Here is a 17,517-nt window from a genome sequence, read left to right on the forward strand (position 1 = left end):
CACGAACAATCGTGTACAGAAGTATAGAGCCTTAGTTTTTTTTTGTTTTTTGTTTTTTTCTAATCAAGAGCATAAAAAAGGAACAAGCGATCTTTGAATGAATCATTAGCAACCGTCTTCGTGTCTGGGCGTCTATCTCCAGTCTATCCGCTTGAAAAGAAATTCTAACACCAAAGGTTTGGTGGTAATTGGCTTGCCACCCTTTAACGAACCAAAAAAACATTTGGACCAATACTGGGCGAGGTCAAACAATAACTGGAAACGAATTAAAGATTAAGTGGATTGAAACAATTTTGATGATACCCTGTTGTTTTTAATTGCTTTTTTTATTCACCTCAAAAAGCAGGCGTCACTATAAGTGTCCGTGTTTTCAATGCGCAAACATTGGCAGTCCAATTTTTCCTTCAACAGAACTTGAAACACGTTCAAGATATGAAGAACACCAACACATTTTTTGTGGCTAGTAAGCTACGACTGTCGAACTGATATCAGATTTCCTCAGCTTAAACACAATCGTGTTGCCCCGTTTGCTTTGCAACATTGATCAGATCTCGATCAGTTTGACGTGTTGGTTTGTTTGTGCGAGTAGTGTATTATTTTGTACTTGTTTGATTTAACTTATTTGAACAATGAACAACACAAGTCTGGCTACGACTGCGCCAAATGTAATTGTCAACGATTCTTGTGAAATTGAAGTAGAAAGCGCCGCTGAAAGAGTTGTCAACGTTGTTGGCTATTCAGTTATTATCCCCGTATCTATTATCGGCAACACTCTGCTGATATGTGCAGTGAAACAAAATAATCGACTCAACACCATTACATACCGCCTCATTATAAACATGGCCATCGCAGATATACTGGTTACGGTCTGTAATATGCCTGGACGACTTACAAGGCAGATAACGGGTCAGTATTATTGGTTCGAAGGGATACCAGGAACAGTACTCTGCAAGTTCGCAAGTTTTATATCGGACTCGACAGTCTCCTGTTCCATATTAACACTGACAGTGATCGCATTTGAGCGTTTCTGTCTGATAAAATTTCCATTCAAAAAGATCATCACGATGAAAGCTGTGAAATTTGTTATACTGGCTATTTGGCTAGCATCCTTTCTCTCGGTGTCTCCGTTACTCTACGCCATGACTACCCAAGAAATAGATGGAATTGTTTACTGCTATGAAGACTGGACGCCTTTGTTTGACCAGGAAACAGCTGCGAAAGCCTACACAGTGATTACATTCGTCCTACTTTATGCCGTACCATTATTAATCATCTGTGTCTTTTACTCCATCGTTGTTTACAAGGCCTGGATTCGGCCGGTACCTCTAAACAACCGCTCAAGAAGAGCAGCGGAGTTGGGAGCTCGCAAAAAAATTCTCACGATGCTTATCGTTGTGGTTGTGGTCTTTGCGCTATGTTGGCTTCCACTACACATCTCGCTTTTCCTTTACTTTTTCCAGGCTGATGAGTATTTATGTGGGATTCCGCAATCTGGATTTAGTATCGGTGCAATTGGCCTGTTTCTAAGCCACACGGCCTCAGCGATAAATCCTTGCTTGTATGTGGCGTTCAACAAAGATATCCGAAATGGATTTCGAAATATTTTACTCTCTTGTTGCTGTCTATGTAACTTACGACGCAAATGATGCAGATTGCACTTCTCATCCTTTAAAGAAGTCTCAAGATTCCCCAAACGAAACTAAGGAATTGAAGAGAGGGAGAAAACGAAACAACAAAGGAGAGGTAGAAAACTATAAAGACAAATGACAGTTACAGAGACTAATATATGATTGTTCAGGATTTCCTGTTTGAGATTCAAACAGTCGAATGGATTACCATGATTACCTTAAAAAACAACGGCGACTTATTTGGAGGAGGGGAAGGCGGCGCTTATTTGATGGTGACGCTCAAATAACTTTTCTCATTCACAAATAACAAAACATTTAATAATGGCTCCCTCTGTTTTTATTATAATTTTTTTTTTTTTTTTTTCAAAAATGATGACACAACAGCGAAAGAAACGTAAAACATAACAGAAGTCAAGCTATTTTCAATTCTAAACTGGAGGCACATCAGCATTAACAAGTGTCAAAAAAAATAATAATTATACAATGGAAGCTTTCCAAACGGACACTCACGTGAGTGGACAGTTCTACTAAAAATCGCCTTCACAGAACCCCGTTTTTCTCTACTCCTATACAAACTCTGTATCTTTTTACATTCCTGTAAGCGGCCAGCTCCAGTTAGGGATTCACGTCCCGAGGAGAATCCCCAATAGGTTTTTCGGGATCTGGGATTTCCGTTACTTGAAGCTCGGGATACGGGATTTAAAACCAAAATTCGGGATCGAAAGAATGTGCGGGAGGTGGGATGCCAAAAATAACCCTCGGGATTACGGGATCGAACAAAATTAGGGGTCGGGATTAAGAGATTGAAGGACCCTATTGGGGACCGTCTTCCGAGGGTGTGCGCTCACGACGGCTTCCACTGTATTTAAAATCGGCAAACGCTGCATGATAGCTGAAAGGGTTAGGGGCTTTTTCGGAGGCACCTTTCTTTTGGGTAAATATGGGGTGTTTTAAAATATAGTAAAGATAGCACATAGTTTGATAGAACCTACGCTTAAATCCAAAGGGGAGTTAGAGGGAATGAATACAAATAAAGTTGACTTTATGTATGGTACTGTAAATCATCTTTAGGCTCCGCAATGAGTTGTAAATTTAGTACATTTCTTTTGTTTTACGCAAAGCCTCGGAGCCAAGTATGAATTTTAATGTATTGAAAATTGGTCTATTACCATTAATTATCAAAAGTGTCACCAAGCAACGGATGCCGACATTATACGGCAGATTCAAGTTTCAGCTATTACTATTGCAAGTGTCACCAAGCAACGGATGCCGACATTATACTGCAGAAGTTTCAGCTGTTGCTTTCAAAGCTATTGCTTTCAACTAATTGCTTGTAATTAACCCATTCGCCCCCGGAAATGTTGCCGAAAAACGCTTTTAAAGCTAGTCGAACGGTTTTCTGGTCACTGTCGGACTGTAAAGAGCAAGAATTTACCATAAAGCCATTTACCGGTCGTACACTTGGAGGCCTTCTGATCCAGATGCAGAATATCTTGGCTTGAGAAGTTCGGGCATAGGCATGCTTCTCCCCTCTTTTTTCGCTTTCGTGTGTCGTTGTTTTTCTTTTGCTGGGCATTTAGTAGGCTTCATTTTGGTGGGAAACGTTTTTAGGAAAGCTTTTATGACTCTTCGGCGCGTTAAGCTCTCTTGTTTGGTTAAAAATATTTTTTCGGTCTTAACATCAACTTAGATCATAGTATTTTTGGCTGCTTTAGAAAAAGCAGAAAAAATATGCCAGTTCAAAGGAAGCATAGGTATTTGGAAAGCTTCCTTAACGATAAGCCAAGTTAACCTCCCGGCGCATCAGGCTTGTTTCAGAATGTAAGTTAAGATGAATCCACCGCCGTTAGAAGTATTGACAAGTGCAGACGAAGCCTTCGGGTCGGTTGGAAGAATACAGAAATGGAAAACACAGCATTAGTGGACTACTAAAAGCGGTTTTCAAATCTCTGTGGTCAAATCGAATAAAGGCCTGCATCGATAATATTGCTGGGAGTCATGTGACAGGAGTATTTTCATTTTTTATTGTTAGTATCCACAACTAATATTGTTCGAGCTTTTAGACAGACTACATTGTAGGTTTTAATCTTATATTTTTGATGTCAGGTTATAAAGTTGACAAGAAACAAATTCAGGACTAAAGCACATGCAACCGATAGTCTGAAATGTCATCCGTCATCCGCGGAGGTGCGGGTTCTGTTAATTCAGAGCTGAATTTAGTCTTATTAAAGTTGAGCCGCGGTCAAAGTTAAGCAAAGAAGGTTATTAGGTTAAAATCCCTACATGCTTGGTTTCCATTGTAAAAGCGCAGATAACTGTGACCAACAATTTCCAAGCCATCTAGTTACAGATAGTGCACTGCTTTGTTAAAGCTTCTCGTCAAGCAAATAAATTATATCGGTTCAGTTTCACTCTAGAAAACTAACTGAACATACGGTGGAAGAATTCGAATTTCATTAAAATCTAGTTGACGTTCTTCCCCGGTGTCAAACTGCACGTGATAAGTTCCTTGCCAGCAGTCTTCATTCCGTCTCACCACCACCCCTGGAATGTAGCTTGCATCACCAGGAAAATGGCCAATTACACGCTGAGTTGCATGCACATGACTGTATGAAGGAATGATGTCAAGGATAATGGCTCTTTCGTCGCTGGCTTGGTGTGAAATGGGGCCTAAATGATCCAGTTCCACGTCTATGTAGAGTCTCTCACCATAGTGAATTTGTTGCTTCACAAAACCACGGTAGTAAAGGTTGTCTTTCCAGCGAGCAAAAACACGGGCGCCGACTGAAATAAGAAAATTGATGTAAATTCGTCGATAAAGTTTAAGTAAACAGTCATTTTCTACTGAGCTACATGCAAACGAACGTAAAAACTCCCAATGATGTTGGGAATTGTATGCATCGTGGGACGGAAACAACCCATAGACTTTGTAAGCCATGCATAGTGCGCCTGCGTGGCCCTAACAATGTTGGTAGAGCTGTGCAAACGGATTTATCATTGCTGCCCTACGCTTCTGGGATCACAGAACAAAAGAAATGTTGGGAGTTGTTGGCTAAAAGGTGTGAATGGTTTCAAACTTTGCGCAACAACTCCCAACAACACGCAACAACATGCAACAGGGTGTGCAAACGGACGCCACATGTAACATGCAAAAATTTTGGGAGTTGATGGCCAGCAAAGTTGCGTCGGATGGCATGGGGTTTAATTTCATTCGAAAACGTATCTTTTTTCTCTGGTGTGGACGCCATACTAAATCACTTTGCCTGCTTGAGTCGAAAAGATCCGCACTGAAGTTTAGTTGGTGACAGGACAAGCGGGAAAATAAGTGTGTAACATTTTTGACTTGCTCTCCCTTTACCACAATGCTCACAAACCAAAACAGAGATGAACGCAAGTTTTGTCGACACTCTAGGTGAAAAAATGGTGAAGTCGATCCTAAAAAGACGTTCCGTTTTACTCCCAAACTATTATTAATTATTATTTATAAATTTCACAATAACGGATCCGGACACTTCATCTTTAAACTAAAGTCAGTTTATGAACATATAAAAATCATATATGTGAACTGCGGAGTGAAGAATTATTTGAAGGAAGATCATCTCAAACGTATCTGCGATGATCTTCCTTCAAATAATTAAAGTCAGTTTATCGTAGTTTTACAAATGAAGGTTAAGAATTGGGAAAAACCAGAAACATGTTTGCAATCCTTGGTATTTAGTGTTAAAATGTTATTTGATAAAACTTTCTCGCAATCTCCTCCAGTGAGTGCATTCAACAAAACAAGTTCGAGGCTTGAGGAAACCATTTCACACAGTTTCTGCTTTTTCTGCTTTTTGTCGTCCGAAGCCTCGGTGACTTAGTTCTTAGGAATTCAGGAAATGTTTACTAGCCGTAAACTCACAAAGTACGATCAGGCTTTCTTTTTTTAAGGGAAGGCGGGATCGCAAGCTATAAGCTCATTGAGTAAAATACCTTCATGAGGTGATCGGCAAAATGGAAGCTTTCGTAAATGTGGAAGCGTGTAATTCCCACGATGATTATTATCCAAAGTAACCTCATACAACTCCTTTTCATGTGGACAAAAAATCCTTGTCACAAAGCCAGTAAGATATTGCTGGCTCTCATTCATCAATGGTGACAATGCAATCACGTGATCACCTAAAGTGACCCACGCTGGAGTGGAGTCTGGTACAACTACAGTCCTGTCTTCATAGCTGCACTCGATTTGACCTCCGTTGTCCAGTGTGACTAAAAATTTTAGTCCTTCTGAATTAGCCACCTTTCCAGGAAGATAATCACCGTCTGATGTTCTTGTCAGAATTCGACTTCCTTCACAAAAAAAGGAACGAGTCTGGTTTGGCGAAAAGTCATCTCAGTGTTCGGGCTCATTAATGAAATTTGTTTTGTGACTACTTATTTGACTTTGTAGTTAGTAGGTAACTTAAGCAACAGGAACAACCACGACTACGGCAGTGAAAACGTCAGTTCTTTAAAAAAGAATGAATTTGTGTCCTTTCAAACTTAATCGCGTCTATTCGGACCCACTCTGTTTGTCAAATGTAGGCCATTTTTCCTGAACTTGAATTCTTAAGACTTAATCCAGGTTCAAAACGAGTAAGGAAAATTCGTCTTCGTATGTTCATGGCCTCCTATTTCACGTTGTAGTTGTCCGGTAAACGTCAAAGAAGTGTACTAAAAAAGCGTGATGCGCGTGCAGAGCTAGCTGTTCTTTAGCTCAATAGAACCAATTTTATTTTGGACGTTGTCATTCTCGTTGTCGTATAGTGGTTTGCTTAAGCGCCCTATTCTCGGTTATCAACAGCGAAGAGGCTCTGACACTCTCTGAATACAGTGTAGAACGATAGCTAACGATGGTTAAGTTTAACTAGGTTTGAACTTAAGGCTAGTCGTCTTTCCAAGGAACATGTGCCTAAAGTTATGGAGCCTTCACACCACGATCCCGGCGATCCGAGGTCTACTTATGACAACACAAAACGATACCCTTAATAGATCTTTAAAACACCCTAAAATTTAAACTAGCTTGAGTCTTTTTATTCTTGCCCTTTTTGTTATTTTCTAGTGCATTGTAAATGTATGATTGAAAAAATGTTTCCGTTAAAGAACATTAAATATTAAATTATACCCAAATAGTATACAGATAATGTACCTTCAGGAACAAAGTTTTCCACAAAGAGGAAAACACGCAGCGATACTGTTAACACAAACAATGTTGCCTTCACTATGATACACATCATACAAACTAAAGGAAAATGAGAAAGAAAAACATAAAACTGAAAGCAACAAACGGACTTTCTTTCTAAAGATCACTTTTGCTACACCAAATTCCACCTTATTTTCTGATACCGGCACTCCTTTTTGGATTTTGAATTTCACCGAATAATCCGACAACCTGAATTCAAACTAAAGCGAGAACGCTGATGTACATGCAATTGCCGTTACATAAACGGCCACTTAAAATAGCGACAGCTTAACATTAAAATATATTTAACAAGAATTTTATACTAGCCATGATATATTTATACTGGTATACTTATAAACATTAACAGTTTAAATTTTAGGTACATTTGATCACTGTTTTAACAGATAATACGCCAATTTCTTTTTTCACTTTTTCCTAGATAAATTTTAATAATAATCTATACACATTATTGATGTTCAATATTTCCCATCATCGGTATTTTTTACATTTATAGTTGGTACTCAGAGACGTATCATGAAAGACAGTTAGTGGATAATTTAAGCCAAACTGTTTCAGAAAAAAAATTCTCGAGATAACCGGTAACTGATTTCCGAAAATAGATTTATTCACCTTGAAACTGTTATCCATGGCTGTGGTGGATGGAAGGGGGGAAGTTATTTTCTTCTCTATATACATCTCTCGTGTTTGGAAATTTAAAATGGTCAATATATCATAGTTTTATATCAGTGATCACGTTTCCTAAAGATTTGAAGTGTGCATGTTCACAATTCTTACCTGATATTTTACAGCAAAAGTCAGATAAGAACCCCTCTTCGAGTTATTTTCTTAGTAACACAAGAAGCATTTCTCTGTTTGTACATAATAGTGATATTGAACTCTTTCAGCAAATATGTCAATCATTCAAGGCTGTAGAAAATTTTTGTTGGAAAATCAAACAATAATTTCACTTCCATTTTTTTAATAGAAGATACATCGTTCAACCTGTTTCGATGTTCCTGAATTAATGATTATTCACTTTTTTAATTGTTACTGGAGAACAAAAAGAAAACCAACTGCACCCGAGTTGACTAAATAATGAGATACATGTGTCTGCTTCCATAACGCCACCTTTTACCAGCCAGTCATAATCATTAACACTTCTATAAGAAAAGATACTACTCGGAGATACTAGTAGATTTCTCGAGCTATTCTAAATCCGAGTTTAAAATATATGTATGTATGTATGTATGTCGACCTCAACAGTTAACATTCACACAAAGAGGAGCTTTTGAAACTTGCAGAGAATAGTATGCAAGCTTAATTCGCCCTGAATTGTGTCGTATGTTTTAAAATCACATGGCACCAAAAGTAGGCGACACTAGTTTTTAGAAGAATGACTGATAGTAAAACGATGGCATTTTTTCAGATACGACATTTAGAGACACTTATTCTAGACTAAGAAACAATGCATACTAAATCAACCTGTTTTTAAACAATTAAAATAGCAGTTTATGATTCTTATGCATGGCTGATTGAACATAGTAAGGAAAGTACTAAAAGAAACTTTCAGACAATTAACTTGAAAGATTGTTACTTGGGAAAGTTTGCTTCTTGGCAACTGTTAAATTACAGTTATTTATTTACTCTTTATACCTCCCTGGTAGCAAGGGTAGGCAAACTAATAACCATTTATTAAAACGAAGAAATAGTTTTTGGGCTTTAAACGCAAATAAACAGAAAATTTGAAAATTGTAACGGCAAATTGATTATTAAAAATGTATCTTAAAACTTCACATCAACGCAATTTAAACGATTTAGTTAGTGTATATAAAACTCTCATTTCTATTTCAGGACAAATTCAGTGATGAATTATGACAGAGATTTGGAGACGTGGGATTTTTTTCATTTCCAACGTAATTACTATATTCACAGGCTACAGGCTACCTTACCTTAAGTACGTCCTGCAGTAGTTTACATTTTATACCTAATCCGTACTTTAGTCTGTAGTTAACAATTTAACCCTAGTTTTGACCCGGCGACTATTCGCCTCTAGTTCAAAGAACGACTGCTAAATGTTTCACTTGTGATTAATGAGTCGTAAAAATGAAAAGAATTGCTCTATCTCTCCTCTACTTCCACTGGTGTCAATAACGAAAATAGTCAGCGCCTAGTGGACGATGGGAAGAGAAAAGGCAAATTCCTCTCCAACCCTTTTCCCATCATCCCTCGCGTGCTAGTGGCACACTGAAGAGGCCTCCGCGATGCCTTTGCGCAGGACAAAGGAATTGCTATCATTAAAAGTCTTCTGTATTTTGCTTCAAATTCCTGATGTACTTAGCGCGTTAATTCACACGAGGTTAAAACGGAATCCATTAGAAAATTGAGTAATTTTATTTTTCAGTGGACAAAAACCTTGTACCAGAATAACTTCAAGCATATTCATTATTGCACCCTTTTTTACACTTTTCAAGGGCTATAAAAGTAATAAGTTATATGAAACAACTCCAACGAAAAGGTTCTTATGGGAGCTCGAGAAAACTTCAAAAGCTTCAAATTTCACAAAATGAAATCTTACGCATGACGATTTACTCGTGTTTGCTGAATTCTTGTGAGATTTGAAAATTATTTTCTCGGGCTCCCATAAGCAATTGTCTTTGGTGTTATAGGCGAATCTTTGTTTACACTTTTTGCCTCATTAACATACGTTTATCACTATCTGATGACGCTAATAAAATAAAAAATCTGAATATTGAAAGGGTATAACAGTTTCAGTTATCTCTGAAAATTTGAGCCCAATGCACCGAAAGGTTTTAGAGAAATTCTCTTCAAAAAAGTGGAAATTTTACTTCGAAAGTATGGCTCATTAAGTTTTTGGCCACGCAGTTTTTGATGCCTGATATACCCTTCAATATTGCTTGCAAAGAGCTGAAAATTGCACAAATTGCTCAACTTAATCAGATCTTTCAAATTTTGCATTTAGTTCATATATACGGCCACGGATTCTATGAGTTAAGTCGTTTGCTAATGAGGAAAGATGAGGACGACTATTAAAGATACTAATTATATCAATAGCCCTTGAAAAGTGTAAATAAAGGTGCAATATGGCCTAAATTACTCAATTTCTTGGTGGATTCCGCCTTAAAACTTTTACCGGGACAAGATTAGGAGTGAATTCTCTCTAACACGGTCCGATACTGTAGCAGTGTAGGTCTTAGAGATGTTGCCGTCTTTTAAAGGGACAAGCAGATGATAGACCTATTCTAGGTGTTAATTTTAGGGAGGCTTCTGTGACGGCTGCATTATTCAATAGAGTGTTTTCACATGACGTCACGGCGGCCATATAGGTGTCCCAAAACAATCCTCTGGGAGTTGAACTCTTTTCTTATGCAAACGCTTCCTTTTGTTCCAATAAATTTGCATAGATGATGGCCACGTGAGTGAAAACACTCTATAGAGCCTTTTCACACACGTGCCCAGCAACTATGCAAATTTTCTAGGAACAAAAGAACGAACGGGATTTGCAACACCAATATCCCACCCACCATTTCATTGTCATGGGACACCACAGAGTATGGCGGACATAACGTCAAGTGAAAACACTCTTTTGGGCGTTTTCACATGACGTCACGGTGGCCATATTGGTATCCCAAACTTATCCTGTGGGAGTTGAACTCTTTTCTTATGTAAATGCTTTCTTTTGTTCCAATATATTTGCATAGATGCTGGTCACGTGAATGAAAACGCTATGTAAATGCCGTGTTCTGCCTTTGAACTACAGACTCCCGAGGAAGCGTAGTAAGCAGTAAGATGAAAAAAGACTCTTCTCTTCCCCTGCTCGTTCTCCCCTCGGTTTTTCGTTTCTTTTCGCTGTCAATGATAATTACAACAAACTTAACAACATGTTTTCGCGGTGAAGCCACAAGTTTTATTTAAGATAACGTCATTGTTCTTAGTCTAATTGCATTACAAGTTGCACAAACCTAGAAAATTAATTAACCATTAAAGTGAATTGAAATCTAGAGATTTTCTTGCCTACAGTTGCTAAAATTGAGATCGATTGTTTTGAGAGACTAGCGTAGTAAACTGAAAACAAACGATTACTTTCCTTGATTCTTATCAAGCAAGCTCAAACACAAGAAGAGGGAATTTCAAACGCGGCACATCCTTTAACTCCGTAGATAAAATCGGACCATTTGTAGACGTCTCCTCTGATTCCAAGGTTACTGGAGCAAGATTCAGAAAAAGCAATGATAGCGTCTTTTGGCAGGACATAGAACCACACATTAACCCTAGCCAAGTTTCCTACAAAGCTCAGGTCTTCGTCGAAATCGCAGCCGGCTTCATCCTGTTCCTGCCCCAGAACCAAAGATCCCCCAGCCTTGATGGTGTAGCCCTTCATAAAGTCTGTCTCTTGTTTTTCCATTACTCCATCTCTGAAGAACTGATAAGTGCCCTCGTCGTTGTTCCATGTCACGCAGATAACATGCCATTTGCCATCATTTGCCGATATCCCTATAGTCCTGTTAGTGAAAAACGAAAGTTAGTGTGCCATACCGAATAATCCGCTTTACCAAAACAGCTGAGCTAAAACAACCTCGTGCCTGCACTATTGATGACATCAGTACCCGATATCGCAAACATCTTCCAAATCTCTTAAACGCTGGCTGATTATAAAAAATTATCCAATGTATTTGAGCCATTTAGCGAGGAAGAAATACTTTGAATGAATATAGTTTTTTGGCTATCTGAGTGATTTCGGGATTTCTCGCGTTGGTCTTGATATAATAGATCCTTTATCGACAAGGATTGTACGGTCGATATGGCTGGATATTGGCCTTGATTTTGTCTTGTAACATAACAACGCCCCCAAAAAGCTTGGTCAACATTCAGCCATCTTGACTTCACGCTCGGTCATGATCATTCAGGGTTCTATCTAGGATTTATCGTTTGGGGAAGTTTGAGATACCTAGGGGGGTCCGGAGGCATGCTCCCCCGGATATTTTTTGAAAGGATATTGCGCTGAGATGCAGTCTGGTGCATTTTGAGACAATTTTTTAGAAATGTTACAATATGTGCACTGACCTCGTCGCGTCTGCATGATTTCTCCGATATAGTTACTTTTAGTATATACTAAAACAGTGGATAGTGTTTTTCGCGCGCTCTGATTGGCTACTCAATCAGTGAATATCCTGCACTATTCACTGATTCACCTCCAGTTCCTCCGAGCGAGAGACGCCAAACTCGCGTAAGTTGCAAAATGCCTTCCCGGTTTGCTGCCGTAACAAACAAAGAAATTTCACAACTAATCAAGCAAGCTGTTTCCAAAATACACGAAGAAAGTGACGAAGCTCGGGGTGGAAGTTTTCACAGGTAAAGCTTTGTCTTTTTTACTTGAATTTATCGATAAAACCGGCGAAAAAGTTTTGTTGTTTACAAATGCAAATTAAGTTTAAGTCTTGCGTTACTTTTTTTAGTTGACTTGTTCATAAATAAGCTTAAAACTAAATCTAATAATCCTTTTTACAGAATGATTTTAAATACAAAAAGAATTCACAGCTCCTTTTGAGGAAATTTCCCCGCAAGAGCTAAACAAATGCCTTCAAAAGTTTTATTTGCCGGCAAGAAAAAGCGACGACAGCGGCCGTTCGGTCATTGCGCGCCAAAATTGTAATCGTTGCAGGCAACAGTAAATGAGTTAAAAATCATCATTTTTGGGCTCAATTATCTCACTGTTTTAGTATATACTAAAACAATTATTCACCTCAGTGTCGGTGGCTAGTGATGGATATTTACCTCGCCGCTAACGCGGCTTCGGTAAATATCCATCACTAGCCACCTCCACTTCGGTGAATAATTGTTATATATACTGTAATGATAACAATATTTTGGGGGGGAGGATTCTACCCCTCAAATGCCCTACGGATAGAACCCTATTCAATTAGGCGCTTATTCGAGAGTAAACCTCTTTTGATCTAAAACGGTATGACCTTAAAAAATCCACACTCTGGCTGGATTCACTGGATAAAATCGAAAATCTGAAACTTAAGAGTAAGTCCAGGCAAGCAGCCCTCCTTTTAATACGCGGCAAATTCAAGGAGTTTAATGGTTCCCACCATATTGTTATCATGCTGAAGAATCCGGATTTTTCGGTTTTTCTATAATTTTTTTCTTTGTTTTCGAGTTTTTCCAAAAAATTACACCATTAATTGAATATAACTGACTTCTTTTCACCACCGATCAGCAGCTTTAAGTTATCGTAGTTAACCAAAAGCAGTTCGTTATCCTCTCCTTGAACGGCATAACTAAGTAAACATTTCTGTCGCTGAGTCGCAGACCTTCCTCCTCGCGAAACGTCCCTCAGCGGCGATGAGCGAGGAGAAACGTCTGCCGTTCGCAGGCTAAGCCCAAACCGGTTACTGGAACTCTCCAACATTTGTATGCAGTAGATGAATAAAGACAATCAAAGCTTTTATTAGTAAAGAGATATAGCTGTAGTAATTTTGGCCCAGCATTGATCCAGAAAAACAGCTTTTATATCTTAGTTCATAAATCTTATAATTTAAACTCACGTAACTCTTACCTAAATGACATAGGAGTTTGTGCGTAAATTCTCTTCACAAATTTAAGAGCCAGTTTCTGTAAATATTGAGAATCCGGCGACAGTTTCAAAATTTTCACTTTCTTCACATTTTGCCTAAATAAAGCCTTTAGTGAGTTATTTTCGAAAATACAATTAAAAGATCCCAAAGCGCTCGAGTTTTTTCAAAATCGAGGAAAGTTTGAAAATCGCCATTTTGGCCTCCCGCCGCCTTTGAAAATTGACAAAAATGATGCATTTTCGTTTCGCTCGTGCTGGTAAACGTGATAACATCTAGCAATGTACTTTTGACATTTCATAGCACTTCACTTGCTCTTTCTAAAACACTAGATTACTTTTGAAAAGCTGTCAAAATAGTCTTGTTTCTGGCCGTTTTAGTTACCCCACTTGAAGCGCTTGAGCGACTAGGCTAATTTTTGCTAACTTCTACCCCAAGAAAAGCCCACTGGTACATAGAATTTGAGGTCAAAACTAGTATGGTCTTAAAGCATATCCTTTATACTTTGATTTGTGAAAATTTTTTCCGCGGCCCGCAAAAATTGTCCCGTAGAGAAACGGAAACGTGAAGACCATTTTGCCACCTAAATCAATTTACGAGTCAACATGTTTCCCTACATACCTACGCAAACAATTTAAAAATTGCTCTGGAAAACTTTCCACATGTTTCTTACCGCTTGAATATCGGATAATAGACACATATGTAAGTGTTACCTTTTGATTTTTATCTTATTGTAGCGAATAAGTGCTAAAAACGCTTCCATTGCCGACTCGTGTATGTCAACACCGAGTTATCAAAGCAACCATTTCAGCTTCGGTTCGTTCCACAACAGGGATTCTATTTTTCAAAGTCTATATTTCTTTTAATACTACAAGTTTATAAGTTTGTAATAAGCTGTTTGATCGACCATCTTCCAAAAAAAAGAAATTGTGAGTGGTTTTATAGCTTTCAGCTTTGCTTTCAGAGACATTTTAATTTGTAACATTACATTGCGTGACAAATTCGGTCACCCCTTGAAATAAAAACTTCGTCGGGAAGCCTATGAAATGAGTTAAAACGAAGAACAACTGATCTTTTAAAATTAAGGCTGTTATCTGATTAGACAAGCAGTGGGAGAAAAAGTCGTAAAAGTTAAATTCGATGAGAGACAAGCGTTGCGGCAGTTGCAACAGTACACTGAACATTACGGTTCCCACGGCAGTACATTTTTAAAAATCTTGATCTTCAATTCCCCCTCGTTCTAAGGGACTGCGGCAAACTATACACATGGAAAAACTTACTAGCGTTTTTTCCAGTTCATCTACTTGCCTTTCATTTGTCTGGTGTAGTATATTGTATTACTCGTCCAGCAAACGTCGGGCAACTGTACGCCATCGTGACTAAACAAAGGTATATTTTTAGGGGGTGAGGGGTGGGGAAAAAACTGTGGGCTCCAAGGTCGACTTCGCCATCACTATACTAAGGGACGGCCCATTAGAAAGTGGGGGGTGGGGAATTTTCGAGCCGCAGGAATTTTTTTTCGTTATCAAATTCCTTGTCTGTTTTTTTTTAGGCCATAGCACAAATATTTTTTAAGGGTTAATTGGCGTGTATGAATTTTTTTTCATTTAATTTTCCCTTGCGCAAATATTTTTTTTGGTACTTCGCCACCCCGTCCCCATAAGTTTTCTAATGGTCCGTCCCTACGGCAGATAAAGAAAAGCTAAAGGAAACTTTTAAAACAAATTGAATTACAGTGACAATGTTCAAAGAAAAACAACATTTGAATCGTACCATTAGCAAAGTGTTGGGGGGAGTTTCTTTTGTTAACATTTCTCTTGTATCAATTTTTTTAGGCCAGTGCATTTTTTTTTTTTTAGGTTTTCTTTCTTCTTTCATGCATGAATTTGTTTTATTTAATTTTCCCTTGCACGACTAATTTTTTTGTACTTTGTTTGTCCCCCCATAAGTTTTCTAATCGCTCGTCACTAACCCGGAAGTTACTGAGTTAGCAGACTAGTATCGGAGACTCGCGCAGAGGACTGAGGGAGATTACTACAGGAGTCGGTAATGTCCCATCATCCTGGGGTCCTGATTTTACTTCGAGGTAAAAAAAAAAACACAGTCGGTTGGGTGTCGAGCAGTTCCTTTACCCGGGAATTCAATAGTACGTTGCTCCTAGTACGCTCCCGAGCTCCCAGTACGCAGCTCCTCTAATTTTAGGTATTCAGAGAAAAAACACAGGGTCCGACATGGGCTCAAAAATATAAAGGTCGATTAGCAGAATTCTGGGACATAACATGACTTGCGAGAGGTCCTTTTGTAAGCATGGGCGTAAACGATCAGTTCCCTTAAGAGGACAATCCGGCCTTCGTATTTTTTGTGCTCACAGGTTCATTATGAGAGGTTAGACTGCCGTTTATACCGTTGTTTCTTTTGATTTTTCCTTCACTCCTTTATTTTACTGTATCTGTTCAGCTACTGGCCTGTTGTTATAATTTGTTTTAATACTAAAATCTTTATCAAGCAAATATAAAGTGTTGATCAGATATACCCGTCAAGAGAAGTGTCAATGCTGGCTGAACTATACGTTCCTGCATTTCGAACATTTATGTGTGTTCGGCGGCTAAGGGGGCCCAAGGGCGTTGTTGTTGTTACGTTTTTTTTTTAACGCAACTCTCTAGGGGTTCTATTTCTGTTGGTTTACACAGCCAGCAGAGCATCTACCAAGCGACGCTCTTGATTGACATTATTCATTTACCTAACTTATTCCATACTAGTCGCTTTAATCAGTTACTGAACCCGGATAGGGAGAGGTACTTTTTTATGAAAGATGCTGGTCATATACTGAGGGTGAATGTGGCTGAAATAATAACAAGAAAATCCTACCCCCCTCCCCCCGTCCCCCCATTCGAACCCAGAGTTTGTAAGTTGTTTATGCTAGATATTGCATTCACTACTGTTAACCCGCTGTAATTTTACGTAACGTTCTAATCACTGTACTGGAGGCTACTACCCACTACCGGTGCAAACTGTTGTCAACAGAATCGTACTAGCGTGCGCCGGGTATTTTAGCGACAAAAGGCTCATTATTTGAATTAAAAAGTGGGTAAATGCTTTCATGTTTCGTCTGTATGGTGAGTGAATTGCCTCCTAGCAGTTCTTATTTTACAAAAATGAAGGCACAGCGGAAGATACAGAAAAAAAAAAATAGTCTAGCTAGGTTTCAGTCAGTAAAATTCAGATGAAACACAGCATGAAAGACCCTAGCCTGGCATGCATGCTAATACTTTGGAAAAATACATTAATTACTGTATGGTTATCATCTAAACTGTATTCTAGATAATTATTTAATACGGAAATATATTCCAAATCACATATGCGCTGCAATGGTTATCGGTGCTAAGATTTGCTTTATCTTCGGCTTGTCGGGCTGATCGCTATGGTGCCCCTATTAAATTAAAAACCTATTTAAGAACCTAGTAGATAGCCTAAAATCCCACTAAAAACCATTTCTATAAGAACTGCGGGTTTTTTCTGCATGACGGTTGAGGAATATCACTCGCCCGTGCGTTTTTTTTTCTCGTGGATATATGGTTCACCCAGGCTGTGATTCACCAAGAAAAACGTGGTCTGCTCTGCTCATTGCGAAGCACCTGGTAAAGTATCCGATGGCAGCCGAACTTTAGTCTGCATAAAAGGCTCTATCAGTTTTCGCATTTTTCAGACAAGCGAGCGCAGGAGCGCCAGACACTCGTGATGGTGAGGCGCTTCCTGAAAATGCAAAAAAGTAAATAACTAAATAAAATAAAACGCCTCTTATGCAGGCTGGACACGCAAGCTAGGCATCAAGAGCCATTACCAAATGGCTGTTGCTAGGCGTCGACTGTTTCACATGGACTAATGGCCGCAAATGATTGGAAGAGGCCAGGAAGTGGGAGCCTTCAAATTTCGCTCGGCCGAAGAGGTAAATTTCCTCTTCCAGTACTCCTCTTATTTTTCTCGCTTGAAGGAGTTAGGAGAAGAGGGGCCTACTCACGGGTTATTCTTTTCTGTGTTCCTTTCTTCTCTGGGTACAATGTTCTGTACCGATCATTTTGATTTTTATGGTATG

The 17,517-nt window shown here is 38.8% G+C and overlaps 3 protein-coding genes across 3 annotated transcripts in view; 2 read left to right on the forward strand and 1 right to left on the reverse strand.

Annotated features, from left to right (window-relative positions):
- Positions 1 to 17,517, forward strand: part of LOC140932766 (sphingomyelin synthase-related protein 1-like) — a 115,251-nt gene that overhangs the window by 52,868 nt on the left and 44,866 nt on the right. The gene's annotated exons all lie outside the window — the stretch shown is intronic.
- On the forward strand, positions 607 to 1,858 carry LOC140932768 (substance-P receptor-like). The gene has a single exon (XM_073382283.1). The coding sequence runs from the start codon at positions 630 to 632 to the stop codon at positions 1,644 to 1,646; it is 1,017 nt and encodes a 338-aa protein (XP_073238384.1). The 5' UTR covers positions 607 to 629; the 3' UTR covers positions 1,647 to 1,858.
- On the reverse strand, positions 4,042 to 11,814 carry LOC140932852 (uncharacterized). The gene is made up of 6 exons (XM_073382355.1): positions 11,795 to 11,814; positions 10,961 to 11,348; positions 9,675 to 9,753; positions 6,796 to 6,888; positions 5,601 to 5,957; positions 4,042 to 4,412 (listed from the first exon to the last, which is right to left on the reverse strand). The coding sequence occupies exons 1-6, from the start codon at positions 11,812 to 11,814 to the stop codon at positions 4,042 to 4,044; spliced, it is 1,308 nt and encodes a 435-aa protein (XP_073238456.1).

This window comes from Porites lutea, chromosome 4 (assembly GCF_958299795.1).
Source record: "Porites lutea chromosome 4, jaPorLute2.1, whole genome shotgun sequence".
In the NCBI taxonomy this organism is placed as follows: Eukaryota; Metazoa; Cnidaria; class Anthozoa; order Scleractinia; family Poritidae; genus Porites; species Porites lutea.

Excerpts from the sequence above, each read along its gene's own strand:
- LOC140932768 (XM_073382283.1), top strand. The coding sequence starts at position 630 with ATGAACAACACAAGTCTGGCTACGACTGCGCCAAATGTAATTGTCAAC.
- LOC140932852 (XM_073382355.1), bottom strand. The coding sequence starts at position 11,814 with ATGCCTCCGGACCCCCCTAG. Across the intron at positions 9,754-10,960 it reads TTGAAATTCCCTCTTCTTGT|CTCTTTGCAAGCAATATTGA; the intron begins GTTTGAGCTTGC and ends TGCAATTTTCAG. Across the intron at positions 5,958-6,795 it reads GGAAAACTTTGTTCCTGAAG|GAAGTCGAATTCTGACAAGA; the intron begins GTACATTATCTG and ends TTTTTTGTGAAG.